This window comes from Bidens hawaiensis, unplaced genomic scaffold (genome assembly GCF_021521415.1).
Source record: "Bidens hawaiensis isolate Kalapana, Puna unplaced genomic scaffold, B.hawaiensis_p1.1 tig00056866_1, whole genome shotgun sequence".
NCBI lineage: Eukaryota > Viridiplantae > Streptophyta > Magnoliopsida > Asterales > Asteraceae > Bidens > Bidens hawaiensis.
Genome location: NW_027500249.1, coordinates 69,665 through 87,698, shown reverse-complemented (window position 1 = coordinate 87,698; position 18,034 = coordinate 69,665). Strand labels below are relative to the sequence as shown.

General features: G+C 33.9%; 1 protein-coding gene across 1 annotated transcript; it reads right to left on the bottom strand.

The window, feature by feature from the left end:
• Positions 1-12,067: 12,067 nt before the first annotated feature.
• On the bottom strand, positions 12,068-16,400 carry LOC143601629 (hsp70 nucleotide exchange factor fes1-like). The gene is made up of 8 exons (XM_077078995.1): positions 16,195-16,400; positions 14,889-14,980; positions 14,632-14,782; positions 14,392-14,519; positions 13,586-13,744; positions 13,317-13,502; positions 12,302-12,499; positions 12,068-12,224 (listed from the first exon to the last, which is right to left on the bottom strand). The coding sequence occupies exons 1-8, from the start codon at positions 16,397-16,399 to the stop codon at positions 12,204-12,206; spliced, it is 1,140 nt and encodes a 379-aa protein (XP_076935110.1). The 5' UTR covers position 16,400; the 3' UTR covers positions 12,068-12,203.
• Between the last annotated feature and the right edge of the window lie 1,634 nt (positions 16,401-18,034).

Here is an 18,034-nt window from a genome sequence, read left to right as displayed (position 1 = left end):
TAGTTTGAAGCAAAGGCCATGAAAGGAACAAACCATGAAAGCCGGCTGGCTGGCACCTTGATGGTAACCATTGTGGTGTATCCATTTGTTTCATTTTCACCATATCTTTATTATTTTATTCTTAACTTTTTATAAATGTTGTTAACATAATATTATCTGTATGATCGATGAACTGGAATCTTAATTATTTACAAGTGTGAAAGAAAGAAGGAAATAATATAAGGTGGTAGTACATGAACCAACTTTTAATATCCAGTTCATTTCATCTAAGGTAAAACGCTATTTTTTGTGCTGGATAGGATAGGGTGACTCCATCAAGAATTTGCCGGCAATAGTTGAACTTACAATTGGCTTTAGCATACTTTGACTAAACATATTACAACCATGTGTGAACCCTCGGGTGGACAAAAGTGAAATTGCACTAATTTTGACGTTATTTTACTAATCTCGTGAAAATAACGTTAAAAGTGACGGACGGTTAATCAGGCATCATGTAGTGGCGTTGATAGCCGAAAGACAAGGGTACATGCACCGATCAGCCGGTGTCCCGATGATTGAGTGCTATGTGCCTTATGTCCAAGGCTTGATGCAAAACTACTATCGAGCCGGGGGTCTCACTGGAAGCAGCCTCTCTATCCTTATGGGGTAGAGGTAAGGCTGTCTACATCTTACCCTCCTCAGACCCTACTATAGCTTTGCTATTGGTGGGATATACTGAGTACGATGATGATGATGATGATATTACAACCATGTAAATACAAAGCTAAATCTCCTATAGGTGGAGATGATATCAATATTAAAATTATACAAATCATATATATATAAATATGATTTGTATAATTATCGTCCATTTGACTTGAATATGGTACACGTGATATAAAATTTTAATGTTAAGTGTGTATATGGGCTAACTAAAATATTAGTTAAAAAATCACGTCACTATTATGTACATATTGAAACTTTTAGTAGCTCACCACCCTTAACTAGGGTGTTGTGATTTAACTAAAAAACAAATGTTTCCTAATTATTGATTTCAATTTTAATTTAAATATATTTTTTATTAAAAAAATAATAATTTTATCATTGCTGTCATCGTCGTTGGACTCTTCATTCAACCATATATAGATGCTCTACTAAATCCGATCAAAGATTTAAATGTGTGTCCATATGTCGTATGTTCATTAGAATACCTAGTTTCTCATCGTCATTTAGTTGTGTAGTCGGCGATTGGACATTAGTGTAATGGCCTTGAAATATGGATTTGTCTTGAGTCTTCAAATATCCTATTATGTAAAATAATGCAGTTATAAATAATGTTTTTTAATCTTTTCTTTTGTTGTATATTTGTTGGTTGAACAATGATACTCCATCATTTATTTAATACCTCGAATGATCATTCAATGTCCTTTCTTGCTGACTCATGTTTTTTTCTTGAAATATATACGTTAATCATCACCCAACATGAAAAACTACTCATCAACGTAGACCACTCTGGATAAATATCATCGACTTGATAATATCTGTAAATGTACTCGGCATCATTTGTATTGAATGATGCCTCGAATACAGCTTTGTACGTCTTTGAACACAGATGATGTTTGTATAACAACAATATCACTGTTTTCATCAGCCATACCAAAGTGCGCATATCAAATCTAAAGATCATATGATGCGACTGCTTCAAGTATTAACGATTGAGCCTGATGATCAACCCAATGATGACCTTTCAACCTATAGGAAAGACGGCCCACTCCTAGTGTGTGCGATCAAGGTTACCAAATATCCCGAGAAAATCGTGTTCTTGTGATGGACCTCATATATCTTTTGTGTCGCTAAAGGTCAAATTTCTCAAATATCTATTTCTGTAGGGATCAATAACACATAATAATAGAAATAGTAATAATAATGCATTCACATAAACATTGAAGACTTTCTTTGGACACCTTAGTCCGGTATCTTTAATTACTCGTTTATTGCGTCGCTTGAAGTGTCGTATACCATCTGACAAATTGCGACCGTGCATTTTTGTATATCAGAAAGTCCTAGTTTATGTCTAGCATCCTTCTTTTGTTTTATTGATGACCCAACCCGAACACGAGTTTTTTTTATTACAATATTGTCTTTTATCATATGATTTGAATTACTAACCTGAATACTTTAACACTGAGTTTATATTGATGTGAGTGCCAAGAAAAACTAACACCAAATAAATAAATAAATATATATATATATATATATATATATATATATATATATAATAAAAATTGACCTCCGCCTGTTGTCACCTTAGCAGCATGTCACCGTTTAAAACATTTGCATAAAAATATCTGGTAAATCAACTCATAGCAAAATCATCATCTTTACTAGTCACACCTTATATAATTTGTTTAATAGAATTAGTTGCTAGATTTTCTTAGCTTATTTTATAAATTTAAAAGAAAAAGTAACTTTTATAATCTGTCTGGATATACATACGATGATTAAGGCAGATGATAGTCATGATAATATAAAATTTTGAATATAATGACGATTTACTTAAGGATTAAATCCAAAAATGGGTTCACATGACCCAATAAAAATCTTCCAAATATAGGATTGACTAATATGAAAGTGTTAGAAATTTGATCCCGTCACTATCATCAACTACCAAATTACTGTTTTTCTTTTGACACGTTGAAAAAGTTGTTCCTAAAGGCAAGCTATAGAAAACGCTATTCTTGACACGGTTTGTTAAAGTCGATATTGATTATTAACACTAATCTAAGTGCACACGGATTAGAGTCTTTGCACCATCTTTCTTGCAAATGCAAAGTTGAATTCGTCAAAAACACATGATTAATTAAATTTAAAGAATCAATAATTGACGGCCCAAAATGCAAGGAATAATAGTTGTGTAAGCTAAGCTAGATTAAGCTTTATATATGTTTAGGTAGATTAGTATTAGATTTCATATTTTCAATTTCAAGATAGGATGATGATGAATTCTATTTGGACCAAGTAAAATAAATAAGCTTTGGAAATAGATCAATCTGAATCGGATATTATTTGAGTTAGGTTAGGATTACTTGACCCATAAGTAATGAGCAGAAACGTTTCAACATTTTGAAATCATGTGGCAGTTAAAAATTTTTGTTTCATATGGTAATTGGCAGTTTTAGATGAGTCACTGAGTACATAAACGTCTCAACTGGCCATTGTCATTGGAATAAAAATATATAAAAATTAGGATCACCTCGAATTGAAATCAATCATCTAGAGCAGCCATACAATGATTTCCCTCAATTATACTTATTTTTTCATTATATCTTCTTTTCAATTTTTCTTTTTATGTAAAAATGTATGACTCTTGATTGAGTAATATACGCATTTATTTAGAAAGTCGATTTAATTACTATGCAATTAGTTTTAGTTTTCTCAAAAAATTTCTTGACAAGTAAAATAACCTACCCTATAAAAGAGAGTATGATGCAAAAAAAAATATATATTTCTTGTCATAATTTAGATAAGTCAAATCAAATTTTGTAATTCAATTCCCTTGCAAACTCATTTATTTTCAAAAAATCTCAATTCAAGAAAATCGATTCAAATAACAACAAAAAACCGCAGTCTATTAAACCCTGATCCAAAATTCACTATACTTAAAAGAGTCCATTTACGGCTTGAGACTAATTAAGTATTTGTTAAATTAATTATGGAATTTAAGAAGTGGTAAATCAAAACGAAATTATTGTTGATGGAAAGCTCTTTTTGTTTGCTTAACCAATAAACCCTCCTAGTGGCCGGTAGGAACCCATCTTTCAAACTAAATAATTACGTGTAAGTAAGTATTCAAGAAAAATACAAATATTATGAAATATATTATATTTAATGAAGTGGCTTGAAAGAACAAGAACAAAGTTATATTAATTCAAGATAACATTTTGATCACATCATCTTTGCTTGAAAGCCATGATGAAAAATATGAAAACTATTGAAATAATTGTATAATTAAATTCAAGCCGTGACTGGATTACTATCTTGGAATCTTGATTAGTGACTAATAATGGACAAAATACTCCACATCCTTACCAACAACACCAAACACCAAATCCATTTGGACCATATACATATCCACTATAACACCGATCATCTCGCTTTTATACTTTATATGTAATAATGTATTCTTAGGTTTCGTGATGGTTTTGGAGAGAAGATGGCATAGTTGAGTGGGTTGATACATTTATCCATAAACATGTGGTTGGATTTTGATACTTAATGAGAAAAATTATCACATCAAAGATCCACTTATCGATAGATAAGATGATAGTTCCTAACATAATATAATTGGAGACGTGGAACAATGATGGACCTAGAAGTTTATTTCACGGGAGTCGGAAATTTTTTGAGGTGGGGTCGGGCCTTATTAAAAAGAGGATAATCAAACTAAATTTCATAATCGGAAAAAAGTACGTCTAACGTTATTATAAACGCAAAACATAAATATATATATATATCAATCAATCAATCAATCATACCCAGTGAAATCCCACCAATAGCATAGCTATAAGTAGGGTCTGGGGAGGGTGGGATGCAGGATAAAGAGGTGGCTTCCAGAGAGACCTTCAGCTCTAAAGTACATATGTATGAAGCAATACAAAGGAAATCAGAATTCAACAGTAATAATAATAATAATAACAATAATAATATTAATACTATTTATGCAGAGAAAATATTATTATGGTAAAATAAGGTAAATAGAAGCCCTAAGGTATTCCTTTCTTCCTAAAAATCCTTAACTTTAATTCTACTTCTCCAATAATTCCTATCCTCAACCATGTCCTCGGAGAGATTTAGGTCTATCAAATCATGCTTAATCCTCTCATCCCAAGTCAATTTAGGTCGTCCTCTACCCCTTATCCCCTCTGTAGTAATGTTTTCTATGGATCTAACAGGATTCGTCGTTTGTCTTCTCTTCACATGTCCAAACCATCTCAATCTCCACTCTCTTATCTTGTCTGCTATGTTCGCTATCCCTAATCTTTCCCGAAACACGACGTTTCTTATTCGGTCTAACCTTGTGTGCCCACATATCCAACGTAGCATTCTCATTTCGGCTACATCCATCTTCCGCACTTGTGCCTTCTTGATGGCCCAACAATATGTTCCATATAGCATTACAGGTCTAACTGCAACCCTATAAAATTTTCCCTTTAGTTTAGTTGGGAAACTCTTGTCGCACAATATACATGTGGCTGCTTTCCATCTACCCCATCCTACCTGAACTCGATGGGTCACATCACTGTCTAATTCCCCATCGCTCTGAACAAATGATCCTAGATACTTGAACTTCGTTACCTGTGGAACCACCTGCCCTACAATGGTAATCTGTGCGTCCTCATTGTCATTTACCCCTCCAAAAGCACAGTGGAGGTACTCCGTCTTAAATCAACTAATCCTTAAACCTTTTGTCTCTAAGGTTGTTCGCCACTCCTCAAGTCTCATGTTTAGATCTTGTTTTCTCTCAACAAGTAACACAATATCGTCTGCGAACATCATGCACCATGGGAGCGTCCCCTGAATCGACTTTGACAACTCATCCAAGACTACTGCAAAAAGAAACGGACTCAGCGCTGACCCCTGGTGAAGACCTACCTCTACAGGGAAGAAATCAGTATCACCCACTGGCGCACGGACACTTGTTGCACTCCTAGTATACATATCAATAATTATCTCTATGGATTTCCTGGGTACTCCTCTACCCTCCAAGCACACCCAAAGCACCTGTCGTGGCATACTGTCTTAGGCCTTTTCTAGGTCAATAAACACCATATGCAGTCACGCTTCTTCTCCCTATATTTTTCCATCAATCTCCCTTAATTCCACGCGCTCCTTCTCATTCGTGCACCTCATAAGCTCCCTAAAACATCCTTGTTCGTCCCTTATCTTATCTTGTACAGCCTCGTTCCACCACCGAGACTCCTTATGCCCACCTGTCTTTCCTGTTGTGACCCCGAGAGTCTCCTTTGCTATTTGAATGATCTTTGTAGCCATAGCTTCCCATATATGAGTTGAGTCCCCATTTAGTCGTCTGAGTGGTGAGGGGCAAAACATAAATATAATACATTTAAAGTTGTTCTCTAAAAGTTTTTATTTTATGAAATCTAGTTATAACATCATCTATCTCTGCAGAGTGGTGAGGGGTCAGGCGAACGGAAATCGTAAGGCACCGTCGAAGTGATGGGTGTCGGCGATCTGAAATCGGAAGATGTCGCAGGGGTTGTTGAAAGAAGGTATTACACGATATCTAATAAATTGTGTTTAAAGGTAAAGTTATACGTATTATAATTGTGTTGGATTCATATACCCGAGTGTTCTTATAAATTACAAAATATGTTTTTATTTATTTCTTGGCCAGCTTCACACCGTAAACTGAAGCGCAATCGGCCATTTTTAAACTGTTTTTGAACAATTAAGAGAAATTATTATTGTTTGCTTAAAGTCTTAAAAAACCTTTTCCAATCATACAAGATATGTTCAATCTCTAGACGGTCAGCATTGGTGTCACGTGCAGAATAAGACTGAAGCAACGTGTCAAGATTCTAAGATTCTTGTACTTGACTCTATGACCACATATGACGTATTTGTATGGTTTTTTTTAAAGTTTAAATTACCAGCTTAATTTTATTTAATCTATACATCATATAACCCTTCATTAAACCATAAAAATACTAATGCTATAAAAATTAAAAAGTACAGTACTAATGAATGAATTAAACTATTAAAATCACTATTGAACTATGATGGTATTAAAAATGTTTAAGCTAACTAAATTTTCCATCATAACATTTTATAGGGCATCTGTCCAATGCAAACGACCATCTATTAAAATATATCATGATCAGTTAATCTATATTAATCTCATGTGAGAGTTTTTCGGTGAAAGTTCTCATGGTTAAAAACAAAATGTATAAAATGATAAACTAAGAGGTTATTGTTGCACTTTGTATGTGTTATATTCAAGTCCCAAGGCAATCAAATAAAAACAAAAAAATATATCGAACTTTACTTATTATTATATCAAGGAAACTAACTCAAACTTTAATACAATAAACTTTGAAAGATGATAGTGATAGGTGATATCTAACTCTTACTTGCTATATTTATTTATACTAGTTAGACAACTTGTCAACAACATTCATTTATGACCAACTACTTGACATAAATGTCCAACCACCAAACTTATGGTCAACTACATAAGTTAATGTCAACTACATTAGTTATGCCAACCACCAAATAGTCTCTTAATCTCATACACCATAATGAGATACTTAGATCCGGACTAGACGTGCACAAAAAAACCGGTTCCGGAATCGAATCGGTGGAACCGACCCGGAACCGGTTCCAGTTCCTACCCGATGGACCAAATACCCGGTTTGGGTATTTTTCTATCCGAAAATCATACCCGGTTCCCCTATTTGTATTTCCCAATCGGTTCCTACCCAGTTCCTAATTGTACCCGGTCCGGTTCTTATCCGAAAAAATCGGTTCTGGCGGGTTTTATTTTAAAGTCAACCACAGGTCAAACTAGCCGTTGAAACCGGTTCCAACGGTAATATAGCCGTTGGAACCGGTTTTTGAGACACAAAAGAGCCGTTGTAACCGGTTCCAATAGTAATATAGCCGTTGGAACCCGTTTTTGAGACACAAAAGAGCCGTTGTAACCGGTTCCAACGGTAATATGGCCGTTGGAACCGGTTCTTGTAGCCCAAAACCTATATATAAGTTGTTTTCCATTACTTGTTTCACTACCAAACTCAAAAACAAACTAAAATACTTCTCCTCTAGCAAACCCGACCATCCAACTAAATATTATTATGGCACCCATCAAAAAAACCAACAAGAAGGCTAAGAAGAGTGTTTTTATTGAACGTTCCTCCTATGAGGACCCAAATGTTCTTGCGGTCATCACCCATAACCGCAACCAAGACATATGGAAGAATTGGGATTTGGTTGTGAATGCCGAAGGTTATCAAAAGGCTCGTTGCAAACTATGTGGAACACAATTAAAGCATGATTCCAACTCGGCTTTGAGAAAGCACATCGAGAAGCCATATTGCAAGGCGTTGAAAGGGATTGGCGCGACCGATCAAATTGACTTGGGTAAAGATGGTACACTATTTCGTTACAGCACGACTCAAGTTCAAGATAGAATGGCAAAGTTCGCTATTCAACGAGGTTTGCCGTTTAACCACTTTAATGACCCGGATTTGACGTTGTTGATTCGAGAAACTCTACAACCGCGATACACACATGTAAGTCGTACTACCTTAAGACGTCATTGTAACAAGTTGTGGGAGTGTGTTAAAAAAGAGTTAATCGAGTTTTTTCATTTTTTACAAGCGATGGTTAGTTTAACTACCTTAAGACGTCATTGTAACACGGGTTGCCCGAATCATACATATGTGTTACCGCTCATTGGGTTGATCCGGTGACATGGCAATTGATGAAACGAACCATCGCTTTTGAAAACTTCCCGTACCCACATACCGTCGAAAAATTGTTTGACTTGCTTGATGAGGTTATAACGACTTACAATTTGAGAAATAAAATATTTCCGATTTCGTTTGACAACGCATCAAACAATACTAAGGCGGCCGAAAAATTTATCATTAAATATTCACCACCTTGTTTCGGGGATTTTTTTCATGTTTGATGTGTTGCACATATCATCAACTTGGTTGTTCAAAAAGGTCTCGACAATATTTGTGACGATATAAAATTTTTTAGACTTATGTTACAAGATGTCTTCAAAAGTGGTAAAAGAAGACATCTTGAATATAAGAATTATTGCAAGTCGGTTGAAAGAAAGTATTTGGGGCCGAATTGGGATGTTCCAACCCGTTGGAACTCAACTTGTCATATGCTCAAGTGTGCGTTCGCCCAACGCCAAACTCTACAAAGTTTTCATAACAATCTTGTTGACGTACGAGAGGCCGATATGCTTCTGGAAAGTGTTTGGGTCAATTTGGGTTATTTGTTGGGGTATCTTGACGTGTTCAAAAACTCAACAACAAATTTATCGGGAGTCTATTACCCTACTAGCTGTTGGGTTTTGCAAGAATTATACTACATGTCTTGTACTTTTAAAGAGTTTGAGGAGAAGACCAAACTATTCAAGAATATTGTTGCGGTTATGAAGGAAAAGTTCTTAAAATATTTTGAAAACATACCGCCGGTCTTCACTTGTGCCGCCACTTTAAACCCATATTGGAATGTTCATGGGGTTGAGAGAACGATCGAAGAAATATTCGACAACATGGGTATGCACGAGATCGACCCGAAGTTGTCGAAGGAAGCGTGTGAAAAGTTTAACAAAAACCTTCAAGACCTTTATGACCATTATTTTCAACTTTATGGTCCAAGCACAATATCGTCTTTTATTAAAAAAAACGACTAGTAGGACGAGCAAGGGCCTACTTATAAACTTGATGAATGGGATTCGTGAATCGGCATCTAAGAGGCAAAGAGGAAACACACCAACTAGCGAACTTGGTCGATATAGTGGAGAAAACTATGTTGAGGGTGCAACAGTCGACGAGGTTCGCAATATTGATTTGTTGGCATGGTGGAAAGGAAAACAAAACGAATTTCCTATTCTATCCGCCATGGCTCGTGATTTTCTTGCCGTACAAGCCTCAACGGTTGCTTCCGAATCGGTTTTTTCTCTTAGTGGGAGGGTATTATCAATGCGAAGAACAAAATTAACTCCCGAGTCTCTAGAGGTTTGCATTTGCCTAAAGGACCATTTGGATGCGGTTGATCGTGTACAACACAAGGCGAACTTTAAAGACGAAATACCAATAGAGCGTCATAGTCATGATGAGGAGGCGGATGACGGGTTTTCTTCCGATAATGAAGACGGGTGAAGACGAAGAGGAGTTGTAATTTTTATTTGTTTTAGTAAAACTATTTGTAACAAGTTCAACTAATATATAGTTTTGATTTGTTTAATAATAACTACTTTTGTGTTGTTTATTTCTTATTAGTCATGATTAATTTTTTGTTACTTTTTTAATAACGACGAACATTTTATTTATTTAAACAATAACTATTACAAACATTATTAAAACATAAACGATACTAAACATAACAACTTAAACTTAAAAACAACGTCCGTCGTTTAATCTGGCGTTCTACAATGATTAAGCGTTGTCACCGGTGGTAGATGCTTAGGTTGTAGAGCCGGACGACTCTCCCACTTCCGCTTTTTTAGCATCCAAACTTCTTTTCTCTCGACAATACTTATTCGTATGTTTTCGTAATGTCGAGTTGGACCCTGCTTTAAGAAACTTCGAGCAATATTTGCAACGAGCCATCTCTTGTGAGTCGGTCATGAGACACAAATCGTAATGAACCCAAACACCGGGGCATCTTGTTGTTTCGATCACCATAACAACGTCGTCATTAGTTGCCATTTGTTGTCGGTTTAAGCTTAATTGTGTTTTGGAGTGTGTTTTATAGTTTTGGAAGTGGTTTAACAAGTACACACCATACCTTGCAATTTATAGAATGAAAATAGCCTAATTATAGTAAAAAACCGGTTCCAACGGTCAAAAACGGCTATATAGCCGTTGGAATCGGTTTCTAAAGGCTAGATTATTTGAATTTCAAAAAAAACCGGTGGAACCGTTTTTTACGTAATAACCGGTCCCGGTTCCTACCCTACCCGATTCCTAAATGTTGGCATTTGGGGGCATCGGTTCGGGTCAGGAACCGAACCGGTTCCTGACTGGAACCGGTGCCATTTCCTACCCGGTGAGAAAAAAACCGGTTCCGAACCGGTTCGGGTTTTTCAACTGTACCCGATTTGTGCACGTCTAGTCCGGACTCAACATGTCCGACTCGGTTAATTACCAAGATATATCAAAACATACTAAAGAAGTAGATGAAAAGAGAAGTTCACATTTCATACATATAGCATATTTAGTTAGTTACAATAGATAGTTGGGTAAGATTTGTAAATAATGGTGTCCATGGGAGTTTCCAACATGAGAAATACCAATTCATGTAGTGAATAAGACTAATGGAAGTTGAGAGGCCTAATGACTATTTTGTCAAAGATAAATTCATAAATAACAGGGCGGTTAATTTTAATAAGTGTTTATATTTAATTGCTTAAAGGAGGTCGTCAACACTACATAATGGAATAGAATTTCGAAGAATTAGCAAACTCTGAAAATGCTCAATTTTTATTGAAGTTGACCACAGTACGAGTTTGACCACTTAGAACAACAGTTACACTAAATATGATTCTGATTCATCTAAAATGTGTATTGGCATATTGCATGCTTTGTAAAGACATGTCAATTGACATTTGACCTGTCAATATTAAATATATCAATATAAGTATTGATATATTAGTTACTAGTCAACAAAAATTGACGTTTTTATGCAAACTCATCAAGATTGATCAACCTGAAAATTTACATAGCAATTGATGCTAAATAAGCATCATAGAGCACAGCCAATACCAACAGTGAAATGTATTCAATACTTTAGTCAAAAAGTAAATAGAACTTGACAATGAAAAATTTTGGTAACTGAACATATCATAAGCAAAATAAAAAACTGTACAATAAGAGATGTGTCGATCATGTTAGGCTCTGTGGCGTACATACTAAAAAGTTAAATGTCCGAAACAAAATATGGAATGTGCGAGATACCATACTAATTGAACCAAAGCGGAATGTGGTAGGTCCGATAAGATAAATGCGAATACAATCTTTGACACCCAAGTTGAAGATGACCTATCAGGGTTAGACGGACATGTTGGACTACATGTTCAGAGCCTATCACATCGGGCCTTGAATATGTATTATTGGTTGGAATGCAACATCATACAGTCAACGCTTGGTCGAACCAGTCAAGTTAATTCATATAAACAGATTTTAACTCAAATGACAGATAAACAAGTGTTAAAAGTTAACTAAATAATGAAAACATCTAACTTGTAATATAAACCCTTACAGTAGTAAAACAGTCCACTAATACCTGCACTAACTACATTTCATGTTCCTGTTTGATTCGAGTTAAAATCTTATGCTCCAAAACTCAAACTGAAAACCAAACATTAGATTCAGTTATCATTAAATAAAACCCAAATTTCAATTCTTGAAATTGAATTGTCTGCTTCAGCTTGCTTTCCAATTATCTGAAACTGCTAATCATGTTGGAACCTGTGAGACCTGCAGCCAGCCACCAGTAAACACTAGATAACCAGCCATACTGATATATTTACAGTTTAAGTATAAGTCAATGTTACCTTATTAAGCCTTTCAAGATAGATCAAATTCACTTCCTTGCAAAGGCCTTCCACATCAGATGCATACTCTTTCCTATCTTCCTCTTGCTGCAACTGATGCCTCATTCTTTCTAGTGCTCCCTTTAATCCACAGAATCCATCAACAACAAGAGGCTCAGCTGATTTCAGCTTCAAAAGATTCTTCACAGCAACAAGCACCTAATATATACCAAAGCAACTCGTTACATATTCCACGCATACATGTATAGGTGTGGTTTCTAAAGATGTCAAAATCATAAAAAACTTAAGAAGGCATCTGCGTGAGTTTTAGGGGTGAAGGGCATTTATGTACGAAAGTTTCTAGCAATATATACGTAAGTTGGACACACTATGGTAATGGTTAGATAGTAAAAACTCATTACAACATTGAGTCAACGCTAACAGTTAGACGCACCGTTGCAATCAACAGTGCATCAAACATTTAAATATTTCCAATATTATACTCAAATTCAAGAGAGCAGATTTCTGGATTTTATCGTAAATAAAAATAAAAACGAAATATATAGAGTTACTTAACAATAAAGAAAAATGATGGAACTAGATATAGATGAAAATTTATATATAGGGTGAGCTTCAAATCAGAACACTAAATTATTGCAAGAACAAACCTAAATCATTTATTTTTTTTATCAACTGTTAATATTTTTTATATTTGATTTCTTACATATGTGATGTGCATAAAAAATCATTAAAGTGTTAAACTATATATTTCGTGTGTTTTTAAATTTTTAAACGCCTACCTACACATGACTAGCATACATGTAGCCTATCTAGGTCCTATAAATAATGAAATTTGTTCGTTTTTTTAATGAGTGATGAATAAACATTGCATTTCAACTATTTTCTTGTACTTTAAAATATTTTAAGATTGAAAAAATGAACAATTTATTTTGTTTTATGTTCTCGCAAAAAACTGTGTTCTGCCTAGAACCCTCCCGTATGTATATGTGTGTGTGTAGAGAGAGAGAGAGAGAACCTTCTCCTGAAGATCCAAATCATCGGATATTGTCAAATCAAGGACCGGAGTAACCAGTGCACAACTGCTGAAGAAAGGAGGCTCGGGTCTGCTACTATATTCCAATTGATGTTCAGCCAAATCACCAACAAGTGACACTGATCTCCTATGTAGTCTAACATCAGCAGAAGCATTGCTCAAAACACCCTACACAAAACAAAGTTTTAACACCAATTAAACAAAAACATAAAAAATCCTATTTTCTCAATCAAACTCCCCACCTAAATTACCTGAATCATCGAGTCTCCACCTTCTGAGTAGAACAACTCAATGCCATTCTGATTGTTTCTAATAACTGATGAAACAGCATACAATGCTTTTATGGCTTCCTCTATGAAACTAGATTTCACCATTGTAATTAGTGTCGGTAGTGCTCCCAATTCAAGAACCTAAAATTCACACATATAGTTACTGCATCACCCACTGTTACTGAGTTGGTAAACGATAAACGACCTTCTAGAAGCTACTCATGAGCAACTCGACATCGGTTTCTAGAAGCTCGAATCAAGTATAGCTTAAAAGAGCTCGGGCCTAAAATTAGGTTGTTTAATAAACGAGCCCAATCATGAGTCACTTATCGAGCTCGAGCGGGCTTGCAAGCCTCAACGAGCTTATTATTTATATATGTTTATGTAATATTAATATACATTTATATAATAATAACTATTGCTATACTTAAAACTATGATAAAAGTAACTAAAATATATATGCTATGTTACATATATAATTTACATTTTACAATTACATATGTCTATAAAGTTATTATAAAAAGACAAAATAACTAACAAATAATAAACAAGTCGATCCCACGCCAAGATCGAGCTTGAAAAACTACTCACAAGCCAAGCTCAAACTTGAAAAAATATACTCACAAGCCAAGCTCGAGCTTAACATATAGAACTCAAAGCGAACCGAGCACAAGCTCAAGCTCTCGTAAGTTAAACGAGCGGAGCTCAAGCCTAGTCTCGCTCGGCTCGGTTCGTTTACACCCCTATGAACTTCAGATTTCACGAGTAAGAAATAAGGAAATATGTACCTGCGCCTGAACTACAGGGTTGTTTTGACTGGATTTACCAATAACCCATGCACAAGCCGTCCTTATCCCTGAATCTGAGTTAGTAAGTTCTCTTATAACCACAGAAAGACCTCCCATTTTGTGAAAATCTGAAAGTCGGTTCAACCGTAAGGGCATTTCCATTAAAGTGTGGAAAATGAGGTTTATAGTTAAAAGTTAAAACAGCAGACAGTGTGATATGAATATTAAGAAAGCATGTACCGTTAGCGTTATCAATTGCCTCAACAAGTATCAAAAGTTCCTCTAATGCACGGTGATGGTCTTCCAAGGTCATAGATGAATTATTCAAGTCATCAATTGCAATTTTCATCAGTTTTGCATCAGATGGCATTTCTAATTTCTCCACCAGTTCCTAATGTTGAAAACAAGCACATGGTTAGCATTTTCACAAATGTTCAGCTTTTTTAAAAAAACATGTATTCTTATATAGTAAGTTATCACACTGGTATGATTCTAACCTTGAGTTCCATTTGACGTTGGTGTAGCTCATCTGCGGATAACTTCTGGACATCATGTGCTTTCAACTCTAACTTTGCAGGATCAGAGTGGCCTGCAAGAAAAAGCAAATATGAGACTCGATTGATTGTTGAACTCATCTTAAAATTTTTTGAGATAATTTGGTTTCTGATTGATTGATTGATTGATCTGAAGATTAGTGACCTAATTAAGATTATCATTCTCTGTTGTGTCCTAACTCAAAATCTTTAAAAAAAAATAATAATAAAAAATAATCCTGGATGCACATACATCAAAAGTCACCTACATTGCCATTACCTGCTGCCAGCTCCTTAACAAATGCTTCTTACTATACAAAGAATTTTGCAACTTATGTCTAGAAACCAAAAATAAGTACTAGAAGTTCCATGGTAGTTAAAGTGAGAAATCATAGGAAAGATAAATGTGACAAAACAATCAATGTTGTAAATTCTATCTATTTGAGGCTACGCTAATCAGACTACTGTCTTTCTTTCTATTAGATAAGTTGCATGTTTGTAAGATCTATGGTTGTTCAGCATCTGAATCGGACTCAAAAAAACTCAAAATTTGATTTGAATTTTGTAATCAAATTTCGAATCAAGTACGGATTTATAATTTTTGATTTGAGTCAAATCGCATTTCGCATTCAAATTATGCACTTTAATTTTATTTTATATACACACATAATTATAAAAACATACACATATATACCTTAAATTAATAAATCAACCCAAGAAACAATCCATCTAGCAATCGGCTTTAAGATTCTGTACTTGCTTTCTAGTTCATTTAGTTTGTTACTCGGTTTGTAATTTGATTTTGATTTCTAGAGTAGTTTGTCAGCTCGTTCAGTGTTTGAATCGGATGCGAGAAACTTAAAATTCTGTTTCAGTAACCAAACTTCGAATGGAATTAAAATCCAGCTTCACAACCTCAAATCAAATTCGCATTCAGTAATCAAATTTCGAATCAATTATCAGAATAAGATATAACTAGCAGCTATGATCAAAATAACCATTTTCTAGCAAACTGCTTTGTTTTATTTTGTGCGTAAAGTAAATTGGTAATTAACATCTAAATCTAAATACCTAATATTACTTACTAATTAAGCTCCGATTCACATATAAGCATGACTTGCACCAATAATATAATATTATCATCTAAACCTAGAATCTAATAATATTATCCAAGTATAAAATAATAATAATAATAATAATAATAATAATAATAATAATAATAATAATAATAATCAAATCATGAGGTGAGGTAGTAGTAGTAGTAGTATACCTATGGCCCACTGTAACATCCCTTCAAGCGACGGAAACCCGCCGTCAAGTTCTTCATGATCATTTAACGACTCATCGGTCTCGGTGTTTCCAGATGACCACAACAGGCCGCCGGAAGCGGAGTTATTAACCGGTTCGGCCGTCGATAGCCCTAACGCCGTCAACGTTAACACTACCACCAACGCTAACAGTCGCCTCCGTTCCATTACAAGTCTGTTGTGTTGTGTCAATAGCAACTAAGAAACAACTTCTCTGATTTGGGAAATTGCACGCTGTTGGTTGTTTATATGGGGGCAAGTTTGTGTGTTTATGTCATACAACCAATCATATCTTGCCATGTGCCAAATTTCACTCATCATCCATCCATAAACTACATTTTAAGTTACTCATTTTCTATTTTAATAATAACTTGATTTTAACCTCATCATCCATCCATAAACTACATTTTAACCTGATCTAAATAATTAAGTTATAAATAAAATAATACATAATTTATATAAAAAATATATATTATATCTATATTTGTATTATTATACACAAATTGATTTTATTTATATCATAAAATGATTTTTCCATAAAAAACGAACTTAATAAAAAAATAATAGTGCATGTGCAAAAACATACCCAAGAACACTCTATCGATTGAAAATTTATTTTCAGCGTCATAATTGAAAGAAATTTGATTATGAACTAATTTCGGAGTATACTTCTCATATAATAATAGTTTTGAGTTACACCATGAAAAAGATTTTGATAAATTTGAAGAGCTTATCGACTTTGCCAATTGACAAAAAAAAATAACATGTTAACCCTTTTAATTTTGTGAATGTTTTACTTTACTTGAGCATAATTTTATTTGTCATGTTTCACATACAACATTCTGATCAATATTCAAGTAAAAGTCAATGCTGACAAAAATATTTATAATTTGATAAAAGTTAGAAGCATTGATAGGTCTGAAGGTGGCATGTCGGAAGTGTTTGTCATTTTCCTTAAATTTTAATAGTCATGGGAAAAATATTCAATGTGCAAAATCTCGAATCTTTTCACCATTTACAAAAATGTCCTTAAAAATAAATTCGAAACTCAATCACATTTAAAATTCTAACTTTAATTTCTATTACATTTTCAAGTGAATACTTTGAACCCGTAACAAGTTTGATGATAAATCTATTTGCATTATCAAAATTTTAAAAATATTTAGATTACCCCCTTTTTACCCGTAACAAGTTTGAGTCAAATGTAGTTAATTTGTACCAAACGATCTATTTGCCAACTTTTAACCCGTAACAATCAAATTTAAGTTCCACAAAAAATCCAAAACAATCCTTGATAAAAAACTCAAAAAACTAAATATGATAAATTTTATTATATTTGAAGTGATTGGTATATATTATCCTTACAATTTAACACATGTTGTATAGTTGACTATATTAACCGAAAAATAAATATATAGATTTAAATCATATATTTATAAATTATAAATTTATATAACAATGTACAAACAAACCAAGAGATAAATAGATTTATTTTAAAAATAGATAAACTTTTAAGCATATATTTATAATTTAATGATTAAAAAACCTATTCGTAAATTGAAAGCATATTAGAGTTTTTTTTTATTTTATTTAAATCTTTAACAATATACATAGTATAATATGTTAATGGTAGCATTTAAAATTATATTCTTTTCAATATTTAACAAACAAAGTTTGTTGTTGATTTTTGGATTTCACCAAGTATGTTGTGAGATATATATTCTAACAATTTATAGTAGTATAATATGTAATATTTATTTATATAAAAGTGTATAAAAACAATATAAATAAAGTTTAAAAAAG

Excerpts from the sequence above, each read along its gene's own strand:
- LOC143601629 (XM_077078995.1), bottom strand. The coding sequence starts at position 16,399 with ATGGAACGGAGGCGACTGTTAGCGTTGGTGGTAGTGTTAACGTTGACG. Across the intron at positions 14,520-14,631 it reads GGCAATTGATAACGCTAACG|ATTTTCACAAAATGGGAGGT; the intron begins GTACATGCTTTC and ends ACCGACTTTCAG. Across the intron at positions 13,745-14,391 it reads ACCCTGTAGTTCAGGCGCAG|GTTCTTGAATTGGGAGCACT; the intron begins GTACATATTTCC and ends TGTGAATTTTAG.